The sequence below is a fragment of the Erinaceus europaeus genome, chromosome 7 (assembly GCF_950295315.1).
Source record: "Erinaceus europaeus chromosome 7, mEriEur2.1, whole genome shotgun sequence".
Lineage (NCBI taxonomy): Eukaryota > Metazoa > Chordata > Mammalia > Eulipotyphla > Erinaceidae > Erinaceus > Erinaceus europaeus.
This window is the reverse complement of record NC_080168.1, coordinates 53019598-53044238: the sequence shown is the minus strand read 5'-3', so window position 1 is coordinate 53044238 and position 24641 is coordinate 53019598. Positions and strand designations below refer to the sequence as shown.

General features: G+C 40.6%; 1 protein-coding gene across 2 annotated transcripts in view; it reads right to left on the bottom strand.

Moving 5' to 3' along the window:
- The window catches only part of PTPRO (protein tyrosine phosphatase receptor type O), a 284837-nt gene that overhangs the window by 124160 nt on the left and 136036 nt on the right, over positions 1 to 24641 (bottom strand). For both annotated transcript variants that reach the window (XM_060194429.1, XM_060194430.1), the window contains exon 2: positions 8380 to 8653. In XM_060194429.1, coding sequence (XP_060050412.1) covers positions 8380 to 8653 — 274 coding nt within the window. The remainder of the gene's footprint in view (positions 1 to 8379; positions 8654 to 24641) is intronic.

Below are 24641 nucleotides of genomic sequence, written 5' to 3'. Positions count from 1 at the left end.
AATAAATACTTTAAAATAAAAAGGATGAATTTATGTAGAGAATTATATTAGTAGAGTGTCTCTATGTGTGTTCTTCAATGCTGTATCATAAAAATCATTTATAAAACAAGGCTAACTATGAAATACCTTCAGGCTTAAGGCGCTTACAAGGCAAAAACTTAACAAACAGCTTCAGCCACTCTGCATGTCAAAGGATATACAGAGTAGAGGCAACTGAATAGACATCTGCCCCCAGACTCCAGGGTGGTTACAGACACATTCTTCCACCCAGTTTCCCACAGACCCAGTTTCCTGCCCAGTGCGAGGCAGCTAGACCTTTCTATCTCACCTGTGAGGCTCCTTTTTTTCTGTCCATCCTTCTCTTGGTGACTATTTCTGAACTGGTTCATAAAACCTTTGTATTTGCCTCATTCTCTCTCCCTGATCCCCTGTGCATCACTGGCCAGAAGAAGGCAAAAAGAGTCTTCATTCAATGTCTACAGCCACTCTCTCTAAGAGGTACTCTAATACAGAAGATACCTATATGTAGATAAGTGTCTAGTTTCTAAGCAACTGTGCTCAAGAATCATTTTAGTTATTAAGAAACTATTCTTTGGGAGTCGGGCTGTAGCGCAGCGGGTTAAGCGCAGGTGGCGCTAAGCTCAAGGACCGGCGTCAGGATCCCGGTTTGAGCCCCCAGCTCCCCACCTGCAGGCAGGTCCCTTCACAGGCAGTGAAGCAGGTCTGCAGGTGTCTGTCTTTCTCTCCCCCTCTCTGTCTTCCCCATCTCTCTCCATTTCTCTCTGTCCTATCTAACAACAATGACATCAATAATAACTACAACAATAAAACAACAAGGGCAACAAAAGGGAATAAATAAATAAAAATAAATTTAAAAAAAAAAGAAACTATTCTTTGTCATGTGTGTAACAAATTGAAGGTTCTCAATCAGCTTAACCCTTAGGTCAGAGCCAAAGGGCTAGTGAAACATCTTTCTCTTCCTTTCTTTCCTCACTTCCCTTCTCCTCTCCTCCCCCTTTTTTTCCCTCTCTTCCCCTCTCCTCTTCTCCTCCTTTTCTTTCCTTTCCCTTTCCCTCTCCCTCTTCTCTCATTCTCTCTCCCCCTCTCTTTCTCCCTTTGTCATTGGGGCTTCACCTAACCAGGCTGACTTCTTCAGACAGGTAGGAGACAGAAAAAACCACAGCAACAAAGCTTTCTTTACTGTAGTGGGGGGTCTTGAACCTGGCTTATGTGCAGGATGAAGCAGCCCACTCTCCAAGTGAAATTTTCTACAGACACTGTGAACTGACCAGGCAACCTGTTTGTGCTGAACTTTTTCTTCCCTACATTTCTCAGCGTTCTTTGAGAGTATCCACTGAGAATAATAGAAAAATATCAAAGGACAGACATAGAGCTAGTTGCTTGGTCACCGCTTAGCTCATCAGTACCAGCAACTAGCACACAATAAATGACTCCAACAAATGTGCCCTTTGATTCTCAAGAGCAATGTGTCAGATCTGAGCAAATACCACAGAAACTTTCTGAATTATATAAAACAGTTTTCCATTGGAAAGATAAAAGATGGCAAGAAGCAGCATTAACTGGCAAAATACCCACTATAACAGTTCAAAAGTAATCTTGGTCATTGTGGGCTTCAACCTGCTTTCTTTTAAGAGAGCTGGAGCCAACATATCACTGATTGCCTACTGTTACAAAATATTTGAGCATTAATCTACAGTTCTTATATTCTTTTTAAAAATATTTTTTCTTCTTTATTATTGGATAGGTACAGAGAGAAATTGAGAGGGGAAGGGGTCTTACACACACACACACACACACACACACACACCACACACACACACACACACACACACACACCTGCAGCCCTGCTTCACCTGTTGTGAAGCTTTTCCCATGCAGGTGGGGACTAGGGGCTTGAACCTAGGTCCTTGTGCACTATAATGTGTGTGCTCAATAGGTGTGCCACCGTCTGGCCCTTGTTCTTATATTCTCAACCAATGCCACTTTCAAAATCTGTGATGGTGTTATTATTTATTAAATTGGTATCAAAGACACAAAAGCCATCATAATTTAAATGTACTCTTTAGAAATCAATGTAAGATTCCTTACTCACTTAGTATGTAGAAAAACAGCAAGTCAAAATCCCTCTCTCCCTTCCTCCTAGTAGCCAAACACAAGAAAAAAAAAGTTTAATAATCAAGGCAGTTGTAACTTTTCAAGAGTTTTTCCCAGACATGAGACTGCAAGACAAACACCGAACAAATTAAATCTCTCAAAGGTGACAAGGCCCTCATGTTGACATGGGAGACAGTAAGTAGCAGAGTGTGGCAGAAGAAGAAGAAGCAGCTCAGATTTTAATTAGTGCAGAAAGGCTGTGAGTAGCTGAACTGGAGAATCAGTAGGTGGGGATATTAGGGACCTGCCTAGGGCAAGACTCCTGGAGGGTGCTGGGAGGACATTAGCAAGCTGCCCCTCCCCCTGCAGCCAGCCTAGAAGGGCAAAAGTGAATTCCCTAGGGTCCACTTCAGCTCTCAAAACCCACTTTAAAAGTCAGAGGGCCTGGAAATTTGGGGCTGTCTCTTGAGGATATATTATTATTCTATCTTTTTCTTCCTTTTTTTTTTTTTTCTTTTTGCCTCCAGGGTTACCTGCACTATGGATTCACTGCTCCTGGAGGCCTTTTTTTTTTTTTTTTTTTCCCATTGTTGTTGCTGTTGGATAGGACAGAGAGAAATGGAGAAAGGAGGGAAAGATAGAGAGGGGATAGAAAGATAGATACCTGCAGGCCTGCTTCACTGCTTGTGAAGTGACTCTCCTGCAGGTTGGGAGCAAGGGATTTGAACCCAGATCCTTACTCTGGTCCTTGTGCTTTGCATCATATGCGCTTAACCCGCTGCACTACCACTCGACCTCTGAACTTTTCTTATACACAAAGTAGAAGCCTTAATGCACTGGGGAGGGGCAGAACTATCTTTCTCTCCCTGTTCTTCCCTCCCCTCCAGAGGGGCTGGAAGAAGTAAAAGATGTCTGTGCCTGCTGGAGGGGTAGAAAACACTTCTGGATCCATGATTATGCACTGAGACCAAATAAAGTAAAGAAGCAGAAGACTCTACCATCCCAGACTTTGCATTGATTAAAAACAGAATTAGCCCATGTTCAGCAGGGAAGCAATTACAAAAGCCAGACCTTCCACCTTCTGCATCCCACAATGACCTTGGGTCCATACTCCCAGAGGGTTAAAGAATAGGAAAGCTATTAGGGGAGGGGATGGGTGGGATACAGAGTTCTGGTGGTGGGAATTATGTGGAGTTGTACCCCTCTTATCCTATGGTTTTGTCAGTGTTTCCTTTTTATAAATAAAATTAAAAAAAAAAAACAAACAGAATTAGCCTGTCAGTGAAAAACAAAGACCAGGAAGGCTCTGAAAGTCCCATGTGCCACTTTGTATCAGAGGGGCTGCCTAAGCTTGAAACTGGTCTGGGAAAGACAAGAACCTTTCCTGTCTCAACCAACTGAAAGGCAACAGCATCTACTACTAAGGGGGAGAAATGGAGAAATAGAGAAATGCAGATATTCAGGGCCTGCTGATTCTGAGTTAGAGTGGTGCTGAGGGACACGAAGTACCTGGAAGGTACCCCCCAGAAAATAGGAGCAGTGACAGGTGTGGCTTGGAAAGGTGGAGGCCGAGGCTGGGCTTAGGTGTTAAAAGCTAGACCTGTGAGCTTCTCTGGATCTCTCTGTTCAGATCATCATGTGAGTATTAATCTCTCTCTCTCTCTCCTTCCTTCTCTCCATCTGGTTTCTCTCTCTCATGTCCTAACATCTCTCTCTCTTTCTCTCTCTCTCTCGTCCTAACATGCTCTCAGTTTTTCCAAATAAAATTTAAAATTCCCCCAAATCATGCTCTCTTCTCAATTCTTTGTTGAGATAATGCTTGAAAAAAAATTTAAATATTGAGGAAACAAGCATTGGTTGGCCCCCCTCTCCCCCAAAACAATGGGAGCATTGAGATTTATCTTGGGGGCTGGGTGGTGGCACACTAGGTTAAGCGTGCACATAGTACAAAGTGCAAAGGCTTGTGCAAGGATGCTGGTTTGAGCCCCCAGGTTCCCCACCAGCGCGGGGGGGGGGTGCTTCACAGGTGATTAAGCAGGTCTGCTGGTGTCTATCTTTCTCTCCCCTTCTCTATCTTCCCTTTCCCTCTCATTTTTTCTCTGTTCTTGCCAATAAAACAGAAACAAAAAATGGCCACCAGGAGCAGCAGACTCGTAGTGCAGGCACAGAGCCCCAGTGATAACCCCAGAGGCAAAAAAATGAGAGAGATCTCTACCAAAAGTGAAGGAAAACTGCTGGATGGTTTCACTTATATGCAGAGCATAAAGAACTGAAACACATAAACTTGGAAAAAAAAATCAACCTGTCTCTAAGATCCGGGGAGAACTATGGTGGTTATTGTTGGGGGGTCCTAAGGGCACAGAACTTTGGTGGGGGAGTGGTGTGGGAGTGTTAGGGATAATTCTGAAGGACAGGCAGCCTGGAACCCTAAATAGCTGAGATATGGTCACTTTATTTCATGTTATCACATGCTACCCTGTACCAGTGGGGCAGAACTTAATGATAGCACCAAGGTGTGGAACCATCTTTGGAGATCACAAAAAGAAATACCATGATCAGAGTGGGAGAGGTTTTAGTAAAGTAACCATACCTGGGAAGCTATAACCCAACAGAAAAGACAAGTGATTTCAGGGGACAAACAGGAAGCTAGCCCAGGTGTGACATAGATTTGAGAATTTAAGAAAAGGTAAAATACATAATCAGGGGTTCCTTTTCCCCATGAGCTGTCCCTGCACCTTAATATCACTTTTGTATGACTTTTTTTTTTACCTCACATATTAGTAATAATGAAGTTTGAATTTTTGCATAACTGATCACAGAGTCCCCTGTAATTCTTTCAGTAAGGCACCTTGACCAAATCTTTTCAGGGAAAATACTGGCCTAGAGGCCCCTCCTTAGAACCCAGCCAGGTTCTCTGGCAACAGAACTATACCTCTGCTACCATAAAGTCTTCTGATTTACCATTAAATAATAACTACTAAGTTTTAATACTTCTCTACTGCTGCTGACAGAATCCCAATAAAGATAAGAAATGTGATAATCTGAAGGTAACTAACATTTTAAACCCAGTTCAGTAAGTGGCCAGACTATCTCAAAGCCCTCCTCTAGCAAACATACAAATATATGCTAGTAGCCTAGCAATGGAGTAGATTTAAATTTACCCATATGAATAACTGCATTAAATATAGCTAAGTTACATTGTCAAAACCGGTAGCCACTCGCTACATATGTCTGTTATGTATTTAAAAACAGAGAAACTGAATTCTAAATTTTACTTTAGTTTAATTCATTATGACTAAAAGTAAAATGTATATATGTTTACACTCAAATATACAGAAATAATATTTTGCATGTAGTGGGTGAAATACACCATATTATTAAAGTTAATTTCACCTTTTTGGAGAGTTTTTTTAACATACCTATTAGAAAATTTTATATTACATATGTAGTTAATATTCCATCTTTACTACACTCCAGCTAAAAGGCAGATTTTAGGTTGAGTTTTCAATTTTAGGTTGAAAAAAAAGCATCCTCTACATCTATACAATTGGCAAGAAGCATATTTAAATAAATACACAGTAAATTTAAGATAAATATATAAAAACATGGGTATGTTGAAAATAAAATACTAAACAAGTATACCACGAAAATAAAGAACAATAGAAAGCTGAAATATTGATAGCAATGCTAGACCAAATAGACTCCAAGCACAAAATACATTACGTAGGGTAGATGACACTGTGTTTAAGAACAGCTCATCAAGAACACACCAACCCCAGAGACTTGGCACCTTTCAACATCAAGATAAAGTCAAAGAAATGACAGGAGAAATTGACAAATCTAGTCTTTTACATTATCAGCCATTGTTAGAAGGAGTAGACAGGTAAGAGGTAATGAAAAGTTGAGCAACTAACTTGACCTCTTGATATTTATAAAATTCCGCCAAGTATTCACGGAATGAAAAACAAGAAAAATGGGAGTCAGGTGGGAGCGCAGCAGATTAAGTGCATGTAGTACGAAACGCAAGGACTGGCGTAAGGATCCCAGTTTGAGTCCCCAGCTCCCCACCTACAGGGGAGTTGCTTCACAGGCCGTGAAGCAGGTCTGCAGGTATATATATATATATATATATATATATATATATATATATATATATATATATATATATATATATATATATATATACAAGAAAAGGCAAACTTTGGGCCTTAAGACAAACTTCAGCAACCTACTGGAATTACACAACAATGTGAAATGGTCTGACCACAACAGGAGTTGCCTGGAAATCCATAATAAATATCTCCAAGTCACTACATAGTTGGCTATTTGACAACACATTTATAATCCTGCATGTCAAAGAAGAATCATGGAAGTATACAGAACATACTGTGGATGTTTTTGAAGAAAAGTTTTGCAGCTCAATGCACATGCATTAAGGAGGTATTCCAGAAAATCTTTAGCACTTAAACAAATTTCTTCTTTAACCATTAGCTAGAGGTCTGATTCCTCCAGCTGTGATCAGGAGTGGTGGAGTGGATGCTAATAAACACTGGCTCATCACCATTTGTTAGTTTTATTTTGCATTTTGTCTTGGTGTCTCTCTCTTCCTTTTGGTTCTTTCTCCTGTTTCTTGCTCAACTAAACTGAATTATTATTTATTGATCAGCTATTAAGTCTACAGCTCATGCAAGACACTTATGAAATTATGAAGATGAGTAAGAGAAAGCTTTTGATTTCAAGTTTTTATCATAGTCCTTCTATAACCAGATTGGCTGGCTCAATCTATTAAATACTCCTAATTCACCTTTTTTTTCCTGGAACTTGTTCAAGACTCCCATTTTACCAAGTGAGCTCTTTAATTCACCTAGGTCCTAATTTAGTTCATTATATCCATAAACCTTGAAAGTCTTGGGTCTATGCCATTCCTAGTTTTAAAAACTCAAAACTTAACAATACTTGGGACTCTGCCAGGGAAAATATTAATTAATTTTTGACATCTTAAAAAATGTATCCTCTATGTTGATTCTGGCTTCTTGTTTTTAAAAGTATTTCTCTTAACTTTTATCTAAAAAGGTCACTATGTCCTTTTCCTTAATTCTAGCCAGAGTGATCATATACAGTTGGGGGTCTAAGAAGTTGCAGTCACTGGAAATTTTATAGTGAAGAACAATGAACAAAAAGAACTTTGCTTATACATTAAGTTGCTCTCGTGATAAAATCTATCATCTTGTAGATGACACTTTTTTTCATAATTCAGTGTAAACAGTGGAGTCAAAATTTCTTTGAGAATAAGTATTAAAGACAGAGAATAAAGTGAAAACAACACACAGTAAAGCATTCCTAGAAGATTCCTAAAGTCAGCACTAACTATTTTATAGTTATCTGAACTTTGCCATGGATATGAGATTACACTGTTCCCAGAGGACTTAAGTTTTTTTTTTTTTCCATTTAAGACACAGATGCACACAGAGAGAGAGAGATAAGGAAACACAGAATGAGAGACACCATGGCACTCGCCATTCATAGAGCTCCCACGTGATGCTAGGGCCTTGAACCCATGTCTTTGTCCATGGTGATTACTTTGTCTGTTTGTAGTGAGAAATAGACACTCAGACACAGAGAGAGGCCACAGCACCAAAACTCCCTTCAATGTGATGGGGGATAGGTTCGAACCTAGGTTGCCATTATGGCAGAGCAGTGTATTACCCAAGTGAGGTATTTCACTAACGCAGCATTAACTCTTCAAGACCTGAACTTCTGAAAGCTAAAATGTCACTTTTTTTTTTTTCTTGGCATCTTTCTCAGGCAGAAGCTAAGGCTATTAGAGAGTGAGATGGGAAATAAAGGATGATGATCTTTTTCTCTCAGCTAAAAACATAATAATTGCATTTGAATAAGCTAAACAATTGTAAACTCATTTTCTCAAAACCCAAATTGCTTAATGTAAGACTACATTTAGTTATGACCAATCCATTAAGCTGTATCACAGAAAATTAGACTGTCCACTCATGAATCTGAAATTGTCATCCAATCTCAAAACATATTCGCTTACTGAGATTGACAGTCTTTGGTTTAAAACTCATGTTTGGTTAGTAAAAAGCTATAGTAAAACATCATGTTTTGTATTTCTCATGTGAAGCGGAATTCTGAATCTATGTAATTTAACTTGAGAGCAGTTGGTCTTGCCATTCTCATGGACTCAGTCAATAAAGTCCCATAAGTATGTCCCCCAAGAAGCAGCACAGAGAGCAAGATAACACTTACTTGTTAACACAGTGATTGATCTGGTCGGCTTGGAGACCACATTACCATTTACCACTACCAGAGTGATAATATAATAAAGGCCATGATAACTGGCCTTAAAGATAACAGGAGGAGGCAAGGTACTGTTGAATTCCTCAAATTCAAAGAAGTAATTTTTTGATTCTCCAGTTATCTTCACAACATAGACAGATGAAGGATTTGTGACATCTGAAGCTTCTAGAGAAACAATGATGTTATTATCATCTTGGACAGTGACATGAAATGTTGTAGCATTCTGTTTAAGAAAAGAGAAAGACAAGAAACAGAAGAGGTGAATGTTAGCAACAGAGTGGCATGAGGTAATTTTTCCAAAATTAATGTTTGTGACAAACTTTTTTAAAAAATAAAATGAAACTATTTTAATTACACACACATAAAAAATTCAGGCTCTTCATAGGGTTTTACATTGAGGATTCTTCACTGAAAAGCAGCTTTTAGTCCATAAGTTGTTACGTCATAAAATCACAGAAATGACTAAATGATGAATGGATGCAAATCTTGGCATTCTGCTCCTTGAGAAGTCCTACATTTCACCCATGCTAGAGAAGCCACAAGGTCTGAAGATGTACTCTGCTATACTTTGGAGGGAGTAATGCTGGATCAGCCCCCCATAATTCTAGAAGAATGTTTCAAGGCAGCTATTGTCTCTCTCACTTCTTGTCTATCAATTGAAAATTAACAAAATCAGGACTAAGGAAACTGACAGTCCTCCTCATTAAAGATTGGATAGCTCTAAAAGAGAAGTTCTGATGCCCCTACAGGAAGGAATAAGACTGGGGATCAGTCAATATTGGTTGACTGCAAACCACTTAAGTGTCCAGATCAATGTTTATGGATGGAGTTTTAAAAATCATTTGTGTAGTTTTACTTGTCTTTTCCAAGAACACAGATTTCTTTTCACTTTGTGCCATGTGGTGCTTTGTTTGGTTTTTAATTTGTCTTTTGGGTGGTAAGTGTCCAGGACACATCATGAAAAATACCAGACTTTGTTGAGGGCTTATAAGAATCCAGGTAGTCTTTGAGCATCATCATTTTATGTAATATTAGAAAATAACCTGGTGACATTGATATTATTTTCAATCTCATTTGGCAGCTGAGAAAACTGAGTTCCAGAAGAATTAAATAATTTGTCAAGGTGATAATTCTAATTTGGGCTTTTACATACAAGTACCAAGTTTTTTCCACAAGTCTTATTTCTCTTCTCCTCTTGACATACTTTCCTAATACAGACTCTGACACTCAGTATGCAATAAGTAAGTATTCTCTAAATGAATGAAAGAACTGCTGATTGCATTAATTACATGCGAGCAACCATTTCTTGGAAGCAATCCACTTGATGATCTGGGTACCTCACATTATCGCATTACTGTGGCCAGATACAAGTTACTAGCAAGAAAGAGGCTACATAGACAAAAAATGTGCTGAAACTTTTCCTTCTTTCCTTTTGCTAAAGAAATCTTTTGTTTTAGTTGGGCAGGTGCTTCAGTGATTGAGTGCATGATTTGCACCATGGCATATGTAAGAGTGATGCTTTCTGGTCTCTGTCTCCCCCCATGAATAAGTAATTTTCTTTTTCCAAAAATCTAGTTTCTATGGATCCAAGTCCTTGTAAATTACCTCTGGTCACTGATGAAAATTTCAACCTTTTAAATTTTATTTATTTATTTATTCATTTATTTATTTTGGATAGAGACAGGAACTGAGAGGAGAGGGGGAGATAGAGAGGAAGAGAGAGACATCTGCAGCATTGCCTCACTGCTTGTGAAGCTTCCCTCCTGCAGGTGGGGCCTAGGGGCTTGAACTCAGGTCTTTGTGCACTATAACATGTTTGTTCAACCAGGTGTGCCACTGCCCAAACTCCAAAAACTTAATTCTATCTTAACATTTTATATGTGTGATGTGTTCATTATTATTTTAACCTACTGAGACTCCAAGTTCTCCAAGGACCAACACTGTAACTTATTTCTAGCTTCATCTGTAAGCTTTGACTTGTGTTAGGTTTAATGATCTCTGTGGGTCACTCACTACGGGTTAGCTCTAAAAATGTCCCTTTATCCACATTGTCTCTCATACCTCTAATATTAGTCCTAAACTTGTGGAACCAAGCATCAAATGTGATTCACTCATTCATTCTTCTCTGCCAATAGCCCAGACTAATTCAAGCAACACTGAAATCTGGCTCTTACTACTTACTGATTATGAAAAAAAAAATTATTCACTTCGAAAACTAAGTCAGAGTAAATTTATCAACACCTAATTTATTAATAGCTAAGAATTTCTTGGTCTATGTTTTCACAGCCACTAGCCAAAAGTGCTTGTGATCATGTGAAGAGGAGTAAACAGACTTAATTTTGTAAGGTGCTTAAGAAACATATGTCTAAACTGCCAGGATGCTTCCCAGAGAGTGGAGTCTTCCAAGGTATGGGATCCATCTTCCAAATGCTAACGACTGCTTTGGGGATGGTTGGTTAAGCCATGAAAATAAGTGCTGGAGCACATTGCTCCCAAGATGCCAACAGTAAATCAGGGTGGGCTCATCAGACTCAGTCAGTGCGATTATTGAAGAAAGCAGCAGGCCAAGTGCACATAGACAGTGAACCTAAATGGAAAATCATCATTTCTTTTTCCTCTGCCCTCTTTGCTTCCATTTCTCCTGCAATTTATATTCGGGAGAAAGTTCTGAATGTATACTGCAAGTGTAATTGATCTCTTTGAAAAAGTAGAGCCAAATAAGTTACACATGATACATATTTAGGTAAGGCTGATGCTGAACTGTTAGTTGAAAGAAAAATATCTAAACTCACCGCCTTGCCCCTACCACCATGACAGGATAATAGTCTTGCTTTGACTACTGCAGTGAAAAATATTTCCAGTGATTTTTTTTTTTCTGCGTCGTGACATTTAATATAGAAATTGCTCTGGTCCAATACTCTAATTTCACAGTTAAGAGAACAGTGATGCAAATGTCACACAGATAGCTGGTGTCAGAACAAGGTCTGGGATCCATGTGCCCTTATACCTGTTGGTGTTTCTCTTCCCTGAGTAGAGGGGGGCTACTTGAGGCAGCAAAAGGGGTCCAGATGCTGACATCAGCAAGGAAGGGAGAGCCTAAAGACCTGTTGGCTGTTCTGTAGTCAGTTCTTTGGGGGAAGTGGGAAGAAACTATTGGGAACAGAGTGGGAAGCATTAAAGAGGAAACTGCAGGTGAATCCCTGGTCTGTGGGACAAGGGAAAGGACTAGCCGCAGAGAGGCATCAATCAAAATTTTGAGGAACTTTTACTGTCCCTGAAAGACACAGCAGCTTTTACCCACCAAGTCCCTCCTCTGGACTACTCTGTGTACTGGGCTTTTCTTTTTTTTCATGCTTAGAATAATCTTCAGAATAAGTGTCATTTACCCCATTCTTTACTCAGGTTAAATAATCTGCTTTAAAAGCTATAAAATTAAATCATAGAACTGGTGAAAACTGTGATGGCTGAGGGAGAGGGGGGAAGGTTGGGAAGAATGGGTAGAAGGGTAATTTTCATACTAAGATAACACTAGAGCTGTGGAAGATGGGGGAGGTAGCATAATAGTCATACAAATAGATTCTATTGTCTGAGACTCTAAACTCCTGGGTTCAATCCCCTACACCACCATAAGCCAGAGCTGAGCAGTGTTCTGGTAAAATAATAATAATAATAATTATTATTATTATTATTATTATTATTATTATAGATTAAAAAAAGAAAGATCAAATCTTGGGTGGTGAGTGTGGTGAGACTTCCACACATAAAGGTATAAACCTGAACTCCCCTAATTGTATAGTATTAGAAGTCAGTGGTGAATCAATACAACTGATTAAATACAATACAATTCAATCCAATCAATACAATATAATTACAGTCAATACAATATAATTACAGTCAGTACAACTGATTAAAAATATTGCCTAACAGCATTAACACTGGACTTAAAATAGAGGATCCGATCCTGGAAAAGAATGGCAGAGGACCTAGTGGGGGTTGTATTGTTATGTGGAAAACTGAGAAATGTTATGCATGTACAAACTATTGCATTTACTGTTGATGGTAAAACATTAACCCCCCAATAAATAAATTGAAAAAAAAGAAAAATATACCAAAACAAGTGAGATTAAAAAAAATAATAGAGGACCTGAGTTTTTTACTGCTTCTAATGTTGGGGGACAGGAGGTATCTGGAGAGTACTGCCCATTGGAGTGGTGACAGGTATGGCTTGGAAAGGTGGAGGCAGGGCTTGGGTATTAAAAGCTAGACCTGTGGGTGTGGCTTGTTCTCTTTCTGTTCAGATCATCATGTCTGTAGTAACTCTGCTTCTCTCTCTCCCTCTCCCTCTCTCATGTCCTAACCTGTAAATGTTCTCAATTTTCCCGAATAAAATTTAAAATTCCTGAAAGTCATGCTCTCTCTTCAATTCTTTGTTGAGATAATGTATGATGAACTTTTAAATGTTGGGGAAACAAGTGTTACCCCTTTCTCCCCCAGAACATTCTGAAACCCAGGGTTCACTGAACCTCATCAACTTAATTTACAGAGAATAGACAAATCCATTAACTGATTTTTGTGAGAATTAACAGTTTTTAAAATAAAAATGCCCCAGACATGATCTCAATAAACACTGTATTTCAAAAGTGTCTCATTTTAAAATCACTCAATGATCTTTAAGTTATAAGGATTCTACCAACATTCACTTAACCAATTTAAAACATTACAGATTCTCTAATTATGTTCACTGGATGTTTCATCCATAGAGCTCTGAAGAGCTATTTATTAATCCAACAACACAAACACTAGGTAAATTTCCACTTAGTATCGGGCCTTGTGATAGTGTTGGAGACAGTCACGTGCCTGAGAGAGGCACTCACATTGCAGGAGCTCAAACTCTAGTGAAAGAGGCAGATTCACAGTTATAACACAATCTCAGGATTATTAGTTAAGACTTTGAAAAGGCTGATACCTATTTTCCCCCATATGCCTGGAATCTCTTGTTAGTTGTGTCATTTTGGGAGGTGAATACTGCTTTTTCCCCCACTATAAAGCCAGTAAGGGGTGTCACTAATTATAGGATGTTACCCTCAGGCCCGAACAGAAGCCTCCTGAGTCAGTGTGGGTGAATCATAGGACTCAGTTGCCCTCTGGCATTATGCTATTCCACTGCAGAATACTGTGCCCCAGTATGGTTCCGTAGCCCCCGTGTCCACTTGGTCGATTCCAAATTATATTCCTCCATGAGGATAATTTCTGGAACCATCCATTCCACCCCGGTTCCATGGCTGCCAGTTCTTAGCAACATTGCCCCGCCAGATATTCGTCGGGATGCGGCATCATCTAAGTTCATTTCCCATGTCTACGCTCGACCGGACCTGCCAATATACGTGGGTATCTTCGCCCACCCTGTCCAACGCTTGACGTCTCGTCACCCAATCTGGTCCCCTATGCCTACACTGAACTCTGTTCCAGACTCTTGGAAACAGAGTTGGCAGTCAGCTGAGGTAAAGAACAAACACTCATCACAGACCCCTGCAAGCGTCAACCCGGCTTTGACCTGGCACGTTATGATTGGGCCCTCCTCAATCGCTATCGAACAGGCCATGGCCGGTGCGCCGCTATGTTCCATCGCTGGGGAGCCAGAGACGACCCGTACTGCCCCTGCGGCTACAGACAATGACCCACATAGTCAACGACTGCCACCTCTTCAGATTCAAAGAAGGTCTCGAAACTTTACATCAGGCTCAACCTGACGCTGTTGACTGGCTACGGAAGAAGGGCAAACGCTAGAAGAAGTTGCCCTCTCCATGAAGACTGATTCAGAGATGGTCCTGTGAACTCAGCCAGTCAAGCAGAATGCTTCCTGTCACACTTGTAACTGGCATGAGTGGCAAGGAACCCTCTCTTAAGGTTTAAGTTTGGATAGATATAAAGTGGGAGAAATCAGTGTCAGTATCATCTACCCCATGCTGACAGTTGCTTGAGGGAAGGACCCTGGTCCCAGTTATCTTACAATCCAGACTGAACAATTTGGCAACATGCATGAATTAAGTCCTAGTTTATACTGAGGCTGGACTTCCAAAATCTGTAACTAAGGTCAAAGTCAATATAAGAGAACTGTTAAGTGTTATAGTCACAAGAAGAAAGAAGCAACTAATTCTGTTTCTGTAGACAGGATGGAGGAAGATTTCAGGGTGGAACTGATGCTTGAATGGGGAACAAAACTCAGAAAAGTCATTTAGAGAGGTGTGCAGAGATCCCATAGACCTCTGGGATGGCTAGACAGTAGCAAGATGTTCAGAAGGCAGGACTCTGTGCCAGTCCAAGGTGTGCTTTGTTAAGAAATCAAGATTAAAAACTATTTTATTTATTTATTATGGGATAAAGTCAGAGAGAAATAGGGAGGGGAAAGAGAAAGGGAGAGAGAGGGAGTGGAGAGAGAGAGAGAGAGTGTGTGTGAGAGAGAGAGAGGGAGTGAAGAGAGAGAGAAAGAGAGAGGAAGAGGGAGAGAGAGATACCTACAACATTACTTCACTGCTTGCAAAGCTTTCCCCTTGGGATCTTGAATTTGGGTCTTTGAGCACTGCAACATGTACATTCAACCAGTTGCACTACTCTCTGGCCTTCAAATTTTTGTGTTATGAAAAAAAGGATCAAGTTTTTTTTTTGTTTTGTTTTGGAAAAAGGAATTTGTTTAGAGAGATCATTTCAGAGAAACAGGAATCAGCCAGCTGGGCCTATTCATAGATCAGGTGACACCTGATGAAAATCTGAGCCAGTTTTGGCTGCACACAGTCCATCTGTGTGATGTGCTTCTAGACTACTGCCAGTACTCTAGCTGCAACCCAACTAACAAGCAGACTTATTACAGGGCACCTAAGGAAGAACACTTGGTAATTCTGCTGTGCCAAGGTTACCACATCAAAAGTAATGGGATACTCAATTGTTTTTTAAATAGCAACATTAATGATGTCCAGTGCCTAAATAGGACTTAAGTAATTCGTTCGCTCCCAGGAAACTTTTTCCTTTTTTAAAAAATTTTATTTATTTATTTATTTTCCCCTTTTTTGTTTTATTGTTGTTGCAGTTATTATTATTGTTGTTGTTACTGATGTCATTGTTGTTAGATAGGACAGAGAGAAATGGAGAGAGGAGGGGAAGTCAGAGGGTATAGAGAAAGATAGTCGCCTGCAGTCCTACTTCACTGCCTGTGAAGCGACTCCCCTGCAGATGGGGAGCCGGGGGCTCGAACCCAGATCCTTAGGTTTAACCCACTGCACTACCACCCGGCCCCCTCAACTTGACATTTTTAAGTGGAAAGAAACTGGTATTCTAAAGAGATGTGCCAAGACTGTATTTGACACATAGGAAAATAACAATAGTTTTAGATTTTGCAAAACACTTTCCACTAGATTTTTTCATTTGATTCTGAAAACATCCGTTAAATTACGGTATCACTTCACAAATAAGCACAGAGGAACGAGAAAATAAATGGGCTTCTCAAGGTTAGTTAGTGTAACATAGAGCAATTGGTCTTCAGGAAATTCTTTCACCACACATTTGTTGGCTCTCTCTTGTTTTAATTATTTTATCTGAATGAGAGAGATACACAGAGGAAGACCAGAACACTGCTCAGCTCTGGCTCATGGTGGAACCCCAGAGTCTCAGGCATGAAAACCTCTGCAGTACCATTATGCTGTCTCTCCAGCCCACATTTTATAATTCTACTGTATTTAAGTCCCTAGACAGGGAGAGGCTGGAATCAAATGATTTTCCAAATACTACCTCTCCTAACTTTACATATTTGGTGGTAAACACCCTTCAGCACAAATATTTAACTCCCCTAGAATATATTTAATGGATACTCAAAACATGGGGGGGATTCCAGGGGCTAGGAGACAACATAATGGTTCTGCAAATACTCTCATGCGGGGGTTGGGCGGTGGCGCAGTGGGTTAAGCACATGTGGCCCAAGGCGCAAGGACCGGCCTAAGGATCCCGATTCGAGCCCCCGGCTCCCCACCTGCAGGGAAGTCGCTTCACGGGCTGTGAAGTTGGTGAAGCAGGTCTGCGGGTGTCTATCTTTCTCTCCCCCCTCTGTCTTCCCCTCCTCTCTCCATTTCTCTCTGTCTTATCCAACAACGAACAACATCAACAATGGCAATAATAATAACCACAACGAGGCTACAACAACAAGGGCAACAAAAGGGGGAAAAATGGCCTCCAGGAGCGGTGGATTTCGTGGTGCAGGCACCGAGCCCAGGAATAACCTTGGAGGAAAAAAAAAAAAAAAAACTCTCATGCCTGACTGGGCTCCAAAATCCCAGGCTCAGTACCCAGCACCACCATAAACCAGAGATTAGTGTGCTCTGGAGTCTGTCTGTCTCTCCCTCTCCCTCTCCCTCATTAAAATAAAACAAATAAAATACATAGTTTTAATCCCAGAAGTTTTGGAGACAGGCAGATCTGATTCAAATCCCACTTAAGTGATAGTCTCTCATTTTATATCTGAGAGCTTCAGTTGTGTGAAGTAAATCCAATGAAGTTTGCCAAACTCTGTAACTGTATTTTTGTGGCTAAGGTAAGTGGTAGGGAGAGGGGAAGAAAGTGAGAATAGTATCTGTATATTAGTTAGTCTGATATCTAGTATTTAGCTGATCTTTGAAAAGCCAATAGCTCATTGTCACTACACAATTTACTATCCCTGTTTTCCTGTTGATTTCAGAGGCTGTATTTTTTTTAGGCCACTAAATAGCATAACTCATATGTGGACCAGTAACAATTCTGACTTTCAGTCCATTTGTTCAGTAATCAATGCTAGACTCCTTTTGGCGGCAGTATGACATGAGATGGCCACACCCTTTCTGTTTCTGTGAGGCCTGCATGTGAGAGTCTGAGCTGACCTGTTTGACTGGAAGGTTACCATGGGAACAGTTTTAGGTGTTTACTGTGCTGAGAAGATGGAAGACTTGTGAAGCTGGGCTGGAGATGGCTGACTGGGGAGGAGGTTGGTTTCCACACCACATTTGTGCTCAGCTCAAAGATCAGGCAAATTCTAAAAACAAGACATCATTTTTCTGGCTTAATGTACTAGGAAAAATAGAGGTGCTCCTGCCTATGAAACAAGTATTAATTTTAATAATATGAGGCAATCACAAACATAATTCTTCCTGAATGCAGTACTTCCAACCCTAGCCCTCTGTTTGGCTTTACCAGTGCTTTCAGTTTTAAAATGTCCAGTGGAGGCACACGTGGTTGAGCACACATGTTACAGCATGCAAAAACCCAGGTTCAGGTCTCCAGTCCCCACTGTAGGGGGAAAGCTTTGCAAGTGGTGAAGCAGTGCTGCAAGGTCTCTCTTTCTCTCTCACTTGCTATCACCCCCTTCTCTCTCAATTTCTCTCTGTCTCTATTAAATAAACAAGTAAAATATGTTAAAAACATAGTTTCACCTCCACAGGTGCTTAATAAAGCATAGCTGCCCCACTTATTGAGAGATAATGGTAATAACCATTTAGTTTAGAATGGATGGGTTTAATCCAGTCTTCACAGGTCTAAAGTCTCTCTCCAGCTGTAATGAAGTAGTGTAGAGAAATTAATGGAGTGAGTTGGGCGGTAGTGCAGTGGGTAAAGTGCACATGGTACAAAGTGCAAGGGCCGGCTTAGGGATCCCGGCTCGAGCCCCCCGCCTCCCCACCTGCAGGAGGTTGCTTCATAAGCGGTGAAGCAGGTCTGCAGGTGTCTCTCTCTTTCCTCCTCTCTGTATTTCCCTCCTCTCTCCATTTCTCTCTGTCCAGTCCAACAACAACAGCTATGACAACAATAACAACTGCAACAAGCACAATAACAAGGGCAACAAAATGGGAAAAATAGCCTCCAGGAGCAGTGGATTTGTAGTGCAGGCACCAAGCTCCAGCAATAACCCTGGAGGCAAAAAAAAAAAAAAAAAAGAAAAAAAAAGAAATTAATGTAAACTGCTTGTACCAGGCTCCTTTTAACCACCCATAAATCCTAACCCTAACCCCCTCTTTCTCCTGGTGTTTGTAAAAGCCCTGGCAGATCTAAAACTAGCGGCTGGTGTTTATAAAAGTCCTCACAGCTTTTGACGTTCATGACCTCTGCCCATCTCTTAGTCCTTGTATGCATAATGTGAATCATTTTTTGTCAAAGTTCCTTTTTTGTGTAAAAGAGAAATTTAAATTTTTTTTATTATCTTTATTTACTGGATAGGGACAGTTAGAAATCAAGAACACTCCTGGGGTTATACCCCAAGGGCTCCATAACACCCAACCAAAAAGAGGTGTGTACTCCTATGTTCATAGCAGCACAATTCATAATAGCTAAAACCTGGAAGCAATCCAGATGCCCAACAACAGATGAGTGGCTGAGAAAGCTGTGGTATATATACACAATGGAATACTATGCAGCTATCAAGAACAATGAACCCACTTTCTCTGACCCATCTTGGACAGAGCTAGAAGGAATTATGTGAAGTGAGCTAAGTCAGAAAGATAAAGATGAGTATGGGATGATCCCACTCATCAACAGAAGTTGAGTAAGAAGATCTGAAAGGGAAACTAAAAGCAGGACCTGATCAAATTGTAAGTAGGGCACCAAAGTAAAAACCCTGTGGTGAGAGGTAGACATGCAGCTTCCTGGGCCAATGGGGGGTGGGAGTGGGTGGGAAGGATGGGTCACAGTCTTTTGGTGGTGGGAAAGGTGTTTATGTACACTCCTAGCAAAATGTAGACATATAAATCAGTAGTTAATTAATATGAGAGGGGGAAAATCAATTGTATGTCTCAAAGTTTTTCAAAATACAAACTGAATCTTTTTAATATATAGGCTGTGTATTTGATATGCGGACTCTCTCAAAAGCCTAGACCAAGTAGATTAGAAGCATCCAATAGCACAGCTATATACAAGATACTGGCTACTGTACAGCAAACCCTAACAAAAGGACTTTTCAAAGTTAACCCAATTACCAAATAATGTGATGATAACATTAACTATTGATTGTTTTTTTGAACCCTAAGACAGCAGGAACCTCACATCTCCACTATAGAGCCCCTACTTCCCCCAGTCCTGGAACCCTTGTATAGGGCCCACTTTCCCGTATGCCTCTCCCAATCCATACCAAATAATATTGCATCCGCCGATCACAACCTAACCAACGCAACCATTGCCACCTCAACATGCTTCACCTTAGACTGTGTCCAGAGACTTCACGTGTGGAATGACAACCCTTCAGCTTCATTACTCGGGTGAGACCTTTCCTTTTATAGTACACTCTAATTTCATCTCAGGTGGTTCACTTTCTAACAAAGTCCCAAAACCTAGATATACACCAGTTTCTATGAGAGAGAGCTTATGTTCACACGTATCCATAAACTACTGCAAAATATATACCTGAAAGCAGAAGTACACTAGAGTTTGCAGTGAGTACCTCCCTGACACTTCCTCTCCACTATTCCAAGCTTTGGGTCCATGATTGCTCAACAATTTGTTTGGCTTCGTATGTTAACTCTCTTTTCAATCATCAGGTTCCAGATGCCATCAGGATGCTGGCCAGGCTTCCCTGGATTGAAGACCCCACCAATGTGTCCTGGAGTTCAGCTTCCCCAGAGACACACCCTACTAGGGAAAGAGAGAGGCAGACTGGGAATATGGACCAACCAGTCAACGCCCATGTTCAGCAGGGAAGCAATTACAGAAGCCAGACCTTCTACCTTCTGCAACCCACAATGACCCTGGGTCCATGTTCCCAGAGGGATAGAGAACGGGAAGGCTATCAGGGGAAGGGATGGGATATGGAGATTGGGTGGTGGGAATTGTGTGGAGTTGTACCCCTCCTACCCTATGGTTTTGTTAATTAATCCTTTCTTAAATTAAAAAAAAAGAAAGGACAGAAAAAAAAAAAAGAAAAGAGTTAGACAAAAAAAAAAAAAGAAATCAAGAGCAAAGGGGAGACAGAGGGAAAGAGACAGAAAGACACCTGCAATCCACTCACAAAGCTTTCCCCCTGCAGGTGGGGACTGGTAGCTCAAACCTGGGTCTTTGCACATTGCAACATGTGTGCTGAACCAAGTATGCCACCACCGGCCCCCATAAAAGAGAAATCTTACTAAACATCAGGGCCCAGAAGTTACTTGCCATTAGCCGATTCTGGATCTGGCATGCCAGAAATAAAAGCTCTGTTTTCCAGTAAACCCTAGGTGTCTTGAGTTTGTTTACCAATTCCCACTTTTACAGTAACACCAGTCGATTAAGTCCTGATGACAGTTCACAAAGTGTGGGTTACTTGCCAAACATGCAGCTCACAGCCTACTTAGGTGTGACCTTTATGGCCTTTGGTCAGTACAACCCATTAACTCCTCTCCTGGATAAGCTGTGAACATCAGCAACAACAAAACTGTCAGACCTTTCAAGCAAACAATTCTGCCATTGTTGTAAATGTATATAACAATTCACTTAGAAGACTGATGTTTTTCAAGCCAGATTAAATGAAAGTCCAGAAGTCAAGAAGATAATTTGTCATATTTTATACACAATATGTTGAAAGTATACCTTAGCCCCCTAAAAAACAAAATCAGTGTCTGCTGTAGGTTTGTGCTGAGGGTGGGATGGTTAGAAATTTGGTTCTTAGACCAACAGGGTTTGGAGCCTTATAGAGAAAGGTAAGAAATAGATTACTTAAAATAATTTAATAATGGCAGGTGGCAGTCAAGTGCATGAAAATAAATAGCACTTGGCAGGTGACCTAACCCAGAGGAAGTGAGACTTTAAAGGTTAAGTCCTGGCTACAGGAAGAGTTGGTCTATTGATGAGCTGGAGAAACAGGAGCTATGATCAGTCTAGATGAAGTTCTGCAGGATGGACAAAGTGCAACGTTTCTGAGAAATCAGAATAACATTAAAACAGGTTGATTGCGGAAGTTAAATGATAAGAAACTTCTTAGGCTCCTCTGAAAAGTTGATGCTTATTTTTAAATTTATATTATTATTTTTAATAGTATTACATTTGAGGTAACCTTGGTTTACAAGACTACAAGTATTTCAGAAGTATAATCTCTCACTTTTTGAAAATGTTACCATGTCCTGGCCCTCACTAAAGCAACAATACCCTTCCACTAAAGTCTGCCGCCCCCACCCCCCAACCTTATAAACTACTATTCCCACCTCCAGGCCCCTTGGCAACCCAGTTCTTCAATTCCAGTAAAAAGCAAAAAGGAGTTACTGAATCAAATAAATTAAGATGGCATCAGAACATAATGGGACAATATAAAGAGGAGGACATATATGACACGTGACATACGCATATATCACTGGGATGTCAGAAGAAGAGAGAAGGAGATCAAATTCTTATCTGAAAAAAAATTAACTGAGAGGGGCCGGGTGGTGGCACATCTGGCTGAGCACTCACATTACAGTGCACAAAGACACTGGTTCAAGCCCCTGGTCCTGACGTGCAGCAAGGAGGCTGCATGAGTGGTGAAGCAGTGCTACAAGTGTCTTTCTGTCCCTCTCCCTCTGTCTCCCCTTTCTCTCTCAATTTCTGTCCTATCAAATAATGGGGAAAAAATCTACCCAGTATCTATATTCAAGAGGCTCAGAGAGCTCCAAGAACAATAAGTCAAAACGACTTATAAAGCACATAATGATTAAAACAGCAAAGATCAAAGATAAGGAGAGAATATTAAAACACAGCAAGTGAAATAGAGAAGGTCACTTATAAGGGAACTCCCATAAGGCAATCAGTCTGATTTCTCAACAGAAGTATTACATGCTCAAAAGGACTGGCAGGATAAACTCCGAACTGATGCTTTTGGATAAAGGCCAAAGGCTAATGGTCAGCCTGGAGAGGGCATAGTGGCAGAGTGCACAGGATGGCATAAAGTCCTGAGTTTGATTCCAAGTACATGTGCCAAAGTGCAGCTCTGGTCCTCTACCTTGATAATAAATAAATAGATAAATAAGTAAATGCAATGCAATGGGAAACCACTTACAGATTATTAATCAGAAGAGTGAAATGATCATACTTGCATTCTCTAATAGCAGCAATAGTTATCATGGTAACTACTGGCTCCTGAGTTCTTCTTACAGGGAACTGTTGAGAAAAATCCTTGACAATGGAAGCCTGGCGGTGGTGCACTTGACTAAAGACACATACTACTATGTGCAAGGACCCACACAAGGACCTAGGTTTGAGCTCGCACTCCTCACTTGTGTGTGTGTGGGGGGTGCTTCACAAGCAATGAAGCAGTTCTGCAAGTGTCTCTCTCTCCCCTTCCCTCCTCAATTTCTCTTTGTCCTATCAGACAAAATAGAAAAAAAAGAAAGAAAGGAAGGAAGAAAGAAAGAAATGACTACCGAGAGAGGTGGAGTTGTAGTGCTGGCACCAAGCCATGGCAATAATCCTAGAGGCAAAAAAAGAAGGAAAGAGAACAAAATTTAACTATTCTTGGGATATAAGGGGGCATTTCTTTTCTTTCTTTCTTTTCTTTTTTTTTTTTTTTTTTTTTTTACCTCCAGTGTTATCACTGGGGCTTGGTGCCTGCACTACGAATCCTAAATCTAGGCAAGGACTAAAACAAAAGTAACAGACTGTCAAACTAGTATTTTAATTAATGAGAGTAAAAGCTTTATTTGAGAGTAAGGGAGAAAGCTGAAAGGGAAGGGGCTGGAACTAGAGAGAGAAATAGAAGGTGGTGTGAAGCTGATGTGGGAGGGGTATTCAGTCAATGGAAATACCTCATGGTAAACAGCATCTTAAAACTGGAGATGCAGGGAGTCGGGCTGTAGCGCAGCGGGTTAAGCGCAGGTGGCGCAAAGCACAAGGACCAGCATAAGGATCCCGGTTCGAACCCCGGCTCCCCACCTGCAGGGGAGTCGCTTCACAGGCGGTGAAGCAGGTCTGCAGGAGTCTATCTTTCTCTCCCCCTCTCTGTCTTCCCCTCCTCTCTCCATTTCTCTCTGTCCTATCCAACAACAACAACAATAATAACTACAACAATAAAACAACAAGGGCAACAAAAGGGAATAAATAAAATTTAAAAAAACAAAAAAAAAAAAACTGGAGATGCCAACAATCTGAGTTCATATTCCCAGTTCCCATCTTCTGGGAGGAAGCTTCATGAATGGTGAAGCAGATCTGCAGGTGTCTCTCTTTCTCTCTCCCTCTCTATCTCCCCCTTTCAATTTCTCTCTGTCATATCAAATAAGAGAAAAAGTGAAGGAAAACAGTCACTGGGAGTGGTAGATTCTTCAATGTGCATTCACCAAGCTCCAGTGATCAAATCCAACCCTGGTGGCAATTAAAAAACAACAAACCCACATGGGAAATGCTTAATGTTTTACCTGAAGTTTGTAATTTTGAATATAAACATCTCCATCTCTCCAGATCTCTTTACTAATGTTTAGTATACTTGCATTCTCTGTGTGAGTGGGTCATTGCCAGAAGAGGCAGTTTCATGTCCACCCTGGAGAAAGGTAAACACCTTTGACAAAGATAAGATTTTATATACGATACATAGAGAAATAAAACAAACTAAGTAAAAGGGGGGGCGGGGACAAAGCCCATTTAGATTATAATGCCACTGGAAGGAAAGGGTAGTAAGAAAATTAGGTAAAGCAGGAGAACTGTCTGATGAATGATTGAACTAGACTTTTGGTCTTGAACATAACATCCTATCTATTGATGTTTATGATTTACAACTGAGATCTATGTCACATTATGAAATCAATGTTACTTAAATTACAAAAAAAAGCCCTACAATCAGTATTAATTTTCTATCTGCTAATTACTTCAAAGCTATTTCATTTCTTCTTCTTTTTTTTTTCTTCTCCTGCCTCCAGGGTTATAGCTGGGGCTTGGTGCCTGCACTACGAATCCACTGCTCCTGGAGGCCATTTTTTTCCATTGTTGTTGCTGGTGTTGTTAGATAGGACAGAGAAATTGAGAGAGGAGGGGAAGACAGAGAAGAAGTGAGAAAGATAGACTCAAGCCCTCTGTAGGAGGGAAGCTCGAACCTGGATCCTTGAGCCAGTCCTTGTGTTTCCCACTATGTGTGCTTAACCTAGTGCACTACCACCTGGGCCCCTCCTATTTCATCTCTGAATAACACTTTTCTTCCTTTTTCTGTACTGATCCCACCCCCCACACACAATTTCTTTTTAAAAATATTTTTATTGCTTTTTAGGGTCAGCTTTGTGCTG